Source organism: Benincasa hispida, chromosome 3 (genome assembly GCF_009727055.1).
Source record: "Benincasa hispida cultivar B227 chromosome 3, ASM972705v1, whole genome shotgun sequence".
NCBI classification, from domain to species: Eukaryota; Viridiplantae; Streptophyta; class Magnoliopsida; order Cucurbitales; family Cucurbitaceae; genus Benincasa; species Benincasa hispida.
The window spans coordinates 38,542,775-38,552,414 of NC_052351.1; the positions used below are offsets into that span (position 1 = coordinate 38,542,775).

General features: G+C 29.5%; 1 protein-coding gene across 1 annotated transcript; it reads right to left on the minus strand.

The window, feature by feature from the left end:
* Positions 1-2,755: 2,755 nt before the first annotated feature.
* On the minus strand, positions 2,756-9,420 carry LOC120072830 (probable purple acid phosphatase 20). The gene is made up of 5 exons (XM_039025347.1): positions 9,163-9,420; positions 4,182-4,473; positions 3,452-4,026; positions 3,265-3,353; positions 2,756-3,153 (listed from the first exon to the last, which is right to left on the minus strand). The coding sequence occupies exons 1-5, from the start codon at positions 9,307-9,309 to the stop codon at positions 2,967-2,969; spliced, it is 1,290 nt and encodes a 429-aa protein (XP_038881275.1). The 5' UTR covers positions 9,310-9,420; the 3' UTR covers positions 2,756-2,966.
* Between the last annotated feature and the right edge of the window lie 220 nt (positions 9,421-9,640).

Below are 9,640 nucleotides of genomic sequence, written 5' to 3' on the forward strand. Positions count from 1 at the left end.
ATTGAATAGGTCAAATTAAAACTCCATGACATGACAATATTGAATATATGATGTGAATGGATATTTATTTTATCTTTTTATCGAAAAAAAATTATGAGTTAAATGTGCTCATGAATAACATAGCTCAACTAACATAAAAAATACGTTATCGGAGATGTTAGAGATTCGAATCTCACACCATGTTGAACTTAAAAAATGTAAAATATTTATTTTGTCCCTAGGTTTTGGGTAGTTTCAATTTAGCCCCTACATTTCAAAAGGTTAAAATTTTAGACTCCGTTTGGTAACTATTTTGTTTTTTTATGTTTGTTTTTTAAAATTAAATTTATGGACACTACTTCTATCTCCAAATTTCTTCTTTTGTTATCTACTTTTCATCAATAATTTAAAAATTAAGCCAAAATTTGAGAATTAAAAAAAAGTAGCTTTCAAAATTTTGTTTTGATTTTGGAATTTGGCTAATAATTCAACCGTTGTACTCAAGAAAGATGCAAATCATTGTAAAAAATGTGGATAAAATAGACTTAAATTTTTAAAAATAAAAATAAAAAACAAAATGGTTACCAAACGAGTCTTAATAATTAAGTTTTGAGTTTGAGTTCAACTTAGTCCCTATGTTTCAAAATCTAACAATTTTACTCTTATGGTTTAGTATTTGTTTCAATTTATTCTTAGGTTTCTAGATTTTCATATTTAACCTCAGTTTTTCACTAAATAATCATTTTGTGTGTTTAGTGTTAATGTCTATTAATTAATTTAAAAGAATTAAAAGAATTACAATTAATTAAGTTTCTATATTTTTTCATCCGTATTTGAATTATTTATAAAATTTCAGTTCGTAGTTATTTTACATTAGTTAATAATCATTAACACTAAAATTGAAGTGTATTTAGTGAAAAATGTGTGGATGAAAGTAAAAATCTTGAAATTAAATTTAGGTATCAAATTGAAACAAAATTCAAAACTTAAAGACAAAAATATACTTTCGAAATTTAGGAACTAAATTGAAATCAAACTCAAAACTTAAGGAATTAAGAGATAACATTTGAAATTTTAGGAACTAGATTGAAATGAAACTCAAAACTTAAGGAATAAATGTGTAACATTTTGAAACTTAGGGATGAAATAGAAATTAGATCGAAATTTTTTAGTCTTAAAAGATTACTTTTTTTCAAAAAAATAAAAATAAAAAAGCAAAATCATCAATCAAATGAGTTACATTGAACTCCATTAAGAGTTGGACCACCATTGTTTGCTAATCAAAGAGATAGAGGTTGGGCAAGCATGAGCCTAGGGTTGCTAGCTTGCCTCATATAATTAGTTCAAGTTCATTGGACTGTTGAAAACCCAAGACAACATCCTCATGCATTATTGGAACATATATTCTATTTATGCTTAATAATCTAACTATATTACATCTCAAAATTCAAGCTTAATTAATTCAGTTAGAATTAAAGCATTTTTTATGGTTTGCTATGATATTGATTTCAATTTTTTTAAAAATAAAATGGAATGGTTAAATGGGGAATACTATTTATTTGAATGCTTCTTGTTACTTAAAAATACTAAAGTTGTCCTTTCAATTATTGTTTCATTTAATACCTATATCGAGGCTCCATTTTTTCCTATTTTATTTTTATAGATAGGAAATTAATGAAAATCTCTCCAACATAAGATTTTCCAATTTACAATAAAATTTAATGACTCAAGTATATTCTATAGTAGCAAAATGTTGCCTAAGCTATTTGTTGTAGCTTCTCAATACCTTTAAGAAAATATACACTCAAATCAATAAAGTGTTCTTCCATAGCCAAAAACACCAGTCTTACTCTATGATTATAGGTATATATGTTCAAATATCTTTTTTTATGTTTAATAAGACAAATTTTGTCAGAAAAATAAACTCATCCTCATTTTGACTTGATCATCTCTTCACTATTTTGAATGTTTGATTGATATTGAACTTATTTGTCGACTATAAGAAAATAGTAGTAGATATTATTTGAACTTTAAATAAATGTTAAAGCTACTAAATCATATTCTTCATTAAGTAAAAACTACCAATAAATTTAAGAATAAGAAACTATAGAGGTTTTTACACATCTTGTGCATAATCCAGAAATATATGTTTTTGGTTTTGATTTCAAGTAGGAATCTTGTTGGTCTTTGGTCTCACCAATTAAAACTTTTTACAAATTATAGTCCCTCTACTATAGCTCTTAACTTTGCTGCCTCTCGTGTAAATCTGTCCCTCTTAGAGTATCTAATGTATCTTCTCTAGCTCCCTATTGTACTTTCAAGGAGTAAAGATGGTACTATGAATGTGTCAACATATTTGAGATATTTGGATGCATCGATCCCTTTATTCATTAGTATTATCTTGTTCCGAAAAAAATTAAGCTTCAAGTTAGATATATGTACTACATAAATCCTATAAGTTCCATTGGTCAGAGGAGACCATTTGAAACCAAACATGGGCTTTTTCTTAGGCTGTTTCAGAGATGCTCAATTAAGGCAAGTGTACCATATTTTTTTTTAGTTCAATGTAGCCTGTTTGTTCAATGTTGTACTTGTTGCTGGTAGACATGTTTCTAAAATACAAGCAAAAAAGAAGAATATTTTTCTTTTATTCTTGTATTTTAGAAACATTGTATGGTAAAAAAACACTCGTGTTTTGGTTTCAAGTTATAATTAATTATTTACTTGTATTAAAAAATCTATAGGCTAAAAATTATATTACAAAAAGAAAGCCGAATTAATCAATGTAAACTGTACCCCATTATTTCAAATGATGTGTGTGTGTCAATGAAATGTGGTCATCTCTGTGAGAATATAAACAAACTCACTCAATAGAGATGATTTCTTACATTTCCCTTGAATGTGTAAAGCTAAACTGGAAATGACTCTTTTTTTCTGTTTCCTTTCAATATTAGTTGGCTGCTTAATAAGAGATTTTGTAGAAGAATTCAAATTCTACAAGCTGGGTCAGAAGAGAGGCTTGTAAACCAGAATGAATCGCCAATGACAGCTACATCGTCGTCATCGTTCCTGTGCCATGTCCAGAGCGCATGTGTCGTATTCACCACCTCAAACCGACCATGTCCGAAGCTTGCTTGCCTGAATAATGAAATTGTTGGCTTTGGGTCGATATACCTGCAGATTAAACTTTTGAGTTTAGTAGTAGTTTAGCACGTAGTGTCTAAATAGAACGTTGTATGCGTGAACTCCCTGTAATGTCATTGAAAAACAGTTTTGAAGTATTACTTGCTCGCAAGGCCTTCACGGTTGCCCCCGTCACCGATTGTGATATATATTGGTGCACAGTTGTTTGCTTCCCCATTATAAACACGGGTCTGCAACAATAAAATGATCAAAAGAATTCAAACAAGGAAAGATATATCGAGTTCACTTAAACGTAAATAATAATGCTGTGATTGTTGGAGAAACTTACGAAGCGCTCGTAAGCGTGGACGTGCCCAGCAAACACCACATCTACACGAGCTTGATAGAGGAGATCTTCCATGGCTGCCTTCATGTCAACAGACTCTTTCTCTCCCTGGTGAGCAGTGTTGGAGTTATACCATGGAGCATGAAGAAGCACCACGATCCATGGGGTTGTTGAGCGATTGATCTTCTTCAAGTCCGCTACGAGCCATTCATACTGAGCTGAACTCGTGTCAAAATCGATATAAGATCCCAACATGATGGCATGCACGCCGGCCGTGTCGAATGAATAGTAAAGGTTGGAATTCGACGAGCTTTGTTCGAAAGGCATGTGCCATCTTGCATTGTATGCTGTGAAAGGGTTGGAATGAATCACTGGGATGCGCTCTACTTCATGGTTGCCCTGAGTCACCATCCATGGTCTTTGGCTAGCCAGTGGCTCAACAAGTCTGCCGAACGAGTCCCACAGAGACTGAACGAAATCAGCATAAGACAAGTCACCGGGAAGTAGCAGCACATCATAGTCTGATTTTGCTACATTTTTAAGAGTTGTTTTAGTCCATTCTGTCTGCCCAAGATCACCTACCAAAACATTGATCATAAGAATTATACACAAGGCTTAATTAGAAACTTATTAGCATAAAAGAAACAGCTGAGCCAACAAGAACTTATATATATCCAAAGCCATTAATTAATTTTTTTTTTCTTGTGAAGCAGAGGTTGGTTTCTTTACATACCAATGACCACAAATTTGATGGGGAGCTGAGCAGGAGGGGTTTTTAAAGTGAAATTCCGAGCTGAGTTCGAGCTGCAACGATAGTAATAAGTGGTGTCGGGATTGAGAGGACCAATGGTTACATCATGAATATTACCAGATTCATACAATGCATATTTGTATGAGGAAGTAATTCCAGTTACAACATTGGTGTAAACTCCAGGGGATGTGCTATATTCCACCACAGATGGTGCAGAATCCTCTGTAATCCATGTTATCCTCATTTTATCAACACCAACAAGAGATATATGTACCTGAAAAGTTTTTTTTTTTTAAGATTGCTTTAATATGTAAGGGTGTGATTTTAGTATTATTTGGCAATTTTTTTTTTTTTTTTTTATTTTTTTATGAACTTCTGTGCAATCACATAGTAATGTATGATTCCCAAACATCTGTTACTCATGGACACTGAAATCCAAAGACAACATTCTCAAGCTTCCAAAAACAAAAGAAAGGCAACACGAGAAGGAGCATGAAGTTCAAATGGGTCTTCAGGTAAAGGAAACAAATCTTCCTCGATCTTTATAAATATATGAGTTACTTTTCTTACTATCAATTGGTTTTAAGTTAGAACCTCATGTTTATCTAAACAATATTTGATTAATTTGATTTATGCATCGATTTTGGACGAATACATATTTAGAACTTTCACTCTTGGAACTTAAACAGATCTATTGCACATTTAAAATTAAAATTCTTAAATGAATTTTCATATATTGTATTCTCAAGTACCATTGTGCAATCAAGTTAAAGACCATTGTATTCTCATTTTTGTTAACTACATCTCAATTAACTGACTTTCTTTCCGTTTTTAAAGTTAAATATGGTAATATTTTTGTTCCTAGTAAAATATGGTAATTTGGTTGGGGTATATTCTTTTATTTGTCTGGTTTCCATCTTTGGGGCTGGTTTTTTCTTAGAATTAGAGGTTTGTTTTGGTAATGTTTAAAGCATATATCCAGTGTTGGGATGTTTTTAAATGAAAGTACATGCACGAGCCTGACAAATTAAAGTGTTTAGTTTTAAAAATTATTGGTTTGTATATTTTAAAAAGAAAATAAAAAAATAAACACACTTTACTCTAAAAAAGAAGTATTTAATTAATTTTCTTCCAATACTGCTCATATAATATAATTGGGATAGTCAAATAAACATAGCTCAACCAGTATTCTCGAGGTTCAATTTTCCTACCTACATTTTATATATATATATATAAAAGGAGAACCTATTTGAAATGATGAAAATATTATCACTATATTCAAAAATCAAAACTATTTCAAATGGATGGTTTCACATTTTTAACCCAGATTTACGAACATTACAAAAATGATATTAACCATTTCAAAATCACTCTCCAACAAGTTTGGAGTGTTTCACTACACATAAATTTAAAAAAAAAAAAAAAAAAAAAAAAACTGCTTGATCATGTAACACATGTTTAGATTATATGTATTGTATGGTTGATTTCTAAATATGTTGAGGGTTTATTTTAAATTTCAAATGTGTTAAGATATTAATAAACTCCCTTAATTTAACTTTGGATTCCCACCCACATTTGTAATCATGCATTATTAATTTAAAAAAAAAAAACATAAGACAACCATAAACATACATAATTAATTAATTGAAAAAAAGCTATATTATATAAAATACCCCAAACTTTGTACTTTGTATAAAATATATCTTTAAATTTTCAAAAGATTTAAAAATATCCTACTTCCAAAACGAATTAAAAAAATACCTTTACCATTAATTTTGGATAGAACGTGTTAATGTTTTGTATAAAAAATACCCATAAACTTTAAAAAATAATACCCTTAAATTTAAAAAAGTTCAAAAAATACTCTTATTTTTATATGAGCAAAAATCGTTAATACCGTCCTACTTTTCAATTTCCCATATTCTTTTCTCCCATCCCTTACCCTCCTGCTCTCCTTTTGTTAATAGTTATTTAAAAAAAAAGTAAATAAATACAATTACACACTTCAATTTAGATATATAGACTATAATAAGAAAAAAGAGAATAAAGAAAGCACCAAGAGATTTTATGACTTAAATATTCTAACAAAATTATACATTAGTAGTTGAGTGTATGTTAATAATCAAATACATTTTTTTGTTTGACTATTTATCATTATGATATGTTTTAAGGAGAGATTTTGACATTGGAATTTTATGTGATTTCATGGGATTTTATGATTTAACTTAAAATTTTCATTGTTGAGAAAATTTGTGTAAGCTCTGAATTGGAAAACTAAGAAAAAATTAAAGTATTTATATGAAAATTTATATATATTTTTGTTTTAAAATTGGATTTTTCGAACTTAAGAAAACTTCAAACAAATTGATCACCAAATTAATGGTATGAGCTTTTTTTTTATTTTTTTTTAATTTGAAAGTTATATTTTTGCAATAAGTGTTCATATACTAATGATGAATGTATTTTTTAACTTTTTTTTTTTTTTTTTAAGTTAAGAGTATTTTATAAAATTTTGAAAGTTTAGGATATTTTTTAAACAAAACTTTAACGGATTCTATACAAAATTAACAACAAGGGTATTTTTAACTTTTTGAAAGTTTAAGGGTATTTTTTAAACTGTTGAACATTCAAAGATATTTCTGATACAAAATACAAAGTTTAAAAGTATTTTTTTTATAATTTAGCCCGAAAAAAAAAGTAAGGCAATTAAATGTGTTTGTAGGATGTATTTGAGAGCGATTTTAAAATGGTAAATTAATTTATAAAGTGATAAGGATCAATTAGGAGCAATTTTGTCCTCCACTCGCACATATTGTAAAAAATATATAAAAATAATAACAAGCATTATTCCTAACGAAAAATAATGGATAAAATTTTTAAATACAGCACACGGCAAATCCTTAATTGTCCCTATTGAATAAAAACAAAGGCAACTAGGTACAAATAGAGTTCTCACGTGACAACGTTTTCACATTTGAATTGCCTGATCCTAATCCAAACAACCACAAACAAATAATATAGCAATCTGCCTCCCCTCCGCCCTCTACTCTTTTTTTAATGTATTTATATTTGTAGCTCACAAATAATTGGGCCCTAATGTCTTCAATTTCTCAAATTTTACTAATCTAAATAAATTTCTCTATTAAATAATTTCCTACAAGATAATTATTTTACCAACATCGTTCAAGATACATATTATTCACACAGAGAAATATGTTACTATAAGTCTAAATATATCAATAAAATAATTCATAATTTATCTTTTTAGAGTATATTTGAGAGTAATTTTAAAAGGGTTAAAATCACTTTTTTTTTGTCGCATTAAAAATTATTCTAAAATATATTTTTAATCCTTCAAAATCAATTAATTTCGACCTTGTTTGGTAACCATTTAGTTTTTTTGTTTTTGTTTTTTAAAATTAAAGTTATTTCATCTACATTTCTTACAATTTGCATCTTTCTTAAATACAATAGTTGAATTTTTAGTCAAATTTCATAAACATAAATAACTTTTTGAAAGTTGTTTTTTTAGTTCTCAACATTTGGCGTGAGTTTTTTTTTAAGCCATTGGTGAAAAATATATAACAAAGGAAGAAATTTGGGAGTGGAAATAATGTTCAGACTTAATTTAAAAAAAAAAAATGGTTACCAAACGAGTATTCATGTTTAATTTTACTCTTTTAAACATGGTTTTTCAACTATTACAAGAATCTAAAGATATCTCAACAACATTTCTCCTAACTCTATAAAAGTTGTTAGGAGAAATAAATGTTTCAAGATTGATTCTAAAATGAATAATAGAAGTGATTTAACCATTTTTAAAATCACTCTCGTACATATTCTTATTTCAATAATATGGATACGAACTTCTAAATGTTTTTAAACTTTAATTTGGAGATCAGAGTTGTTTGGTTGGTCGTCTAATTCTCAGATTTGGGTACGAAAGAAAAGAGGTGTGAAAATGGAAGCCTTCAACTCTGTTCCCAACTTTCTATATCCACCATGGCCCCATACCGATACTCTTAAAATATTATATCACCAACTCAATCTAAGGTAACGCATTTATTCATTCATTAATACTCCATTTTTTTTATGCTCTCTTTTCAATGTAATATATGTATACATACTCTTGTGTTTACCAAAAATTCTTAATTAAAAATAGAAGGAAAAAAAAAACAGGGTTGGTCTCCATTTTAAATTAAGTAAATAAACCTGCTTACAAATGATAAGGATTGCTTTTAATTAAATTTCTAAATAAAACCGTTTGACTAATTTATCCATAACAAACAAAAATATGAAAAACACAGTAAGGATACTAAAAATATGAATTTCCAAATAAACATATATCCCCTTGGAACTCTAATGAATCGAAGGGTTTGTTGGATGGATGGCAAAAAATGTGAATGACTAGGTTTTTTAAAAAAAATGTCAAATCATTCTTTGTTTAAATTTGGATAAAATTACCAAAATATACTTGTACACATGTGGAAAAATAATCTCTTTTACTCGTCTCATTGTCTCTTCTTTTTCCCCCACACAAATCACTGTGTCTTGCTTTCACTCATCTCACTTTCTCTTCGTTTCTTCACTCACAAAATCACTTATCTCTCGTCTCTGACTTATCGGAGTTGGTCGGATTGAAACTGCTATGTGACCGAGGAGAAACCAAAAAAGAAGAAGAGAACGTATAGAGAAAGATTTCTCACGTTGAAAAGGACAATAACTAAATTTTACGTGGCCATGACATACATTTTTCTAAAAACTTGGACAAGTTTTTTGGGCACTTATCTCAAAAAAAAAAAAAAAAAACCATGAAATTAAACTCTAATTAAAATGTAAGGTTTTTCGTAGCGGCCGCGGTAATTTCCCTATTTTGATGGTTTAATTTCTCTCGAGAGTATTAATTCAAGTTAAGCATATAATCCAGATTCCAAATACAAAAATGAAGTCCAGAAGAAAATACCTGTTCTGGAGAATCGTAATCGAGATCTTGACGGCGGGGAACGAAGAGATTCCGGCGAGGTGGCGGCCGTTGATAAGCAGAAACAGCAGAGAACAGAGAAGCGAAGGCGGCGACAGCGATAGTAAAGGCCGCTGGAAACGACGGCATTTTTCGATTGGAATCCGCCACTGTAGAGTAAACAGATAGGGAGAAGTTTTTTTGAGAAGAAAAGAAAATGGAAATTGGGAATTGGAATGATGGAATTTTTGTAAATAACGTCTAAACTCTAAAACGGATTTTATATGAAAACGGCGAAGTTTTCAGATTTTCAATGTTAGTCATGGTCCTGACGTGACCACCCGTTTACGTGTACGGATAAATCTGCTCAATCGCACGTGACTCTCGGGGGCCTACTTTTCTTACACGTGTCATCTTGCAAAATATTTCTCTAATTACTCGAAGTTCTTTATTATTAATTATAATTAGAGAAAAAATAATT

Coding starts and splice junctions, on each gene's coding strand:
- LOC120072830 (XM_039025347.1), bottom strand. CDS start 9,309: ATGCCGTCGTTTCCAGCGGCCTTTACTATCGCTGTCGCCGCCTTCGCT. Junction 3,354..3,451: donor TCCACGCTTACGAGCGCTTC/GTAAGTTTCTCC, acceptor TTATTGTTGCAG/ACCCGTGTTTATAATGGGGA. Junction 3,154..3,264: donor CGTGAAGGCCTTGCGAGCAA/GTAATACTTCAA, acceptor TTTAATCTGCAG/GTATATCGACCCAAAGCCAA.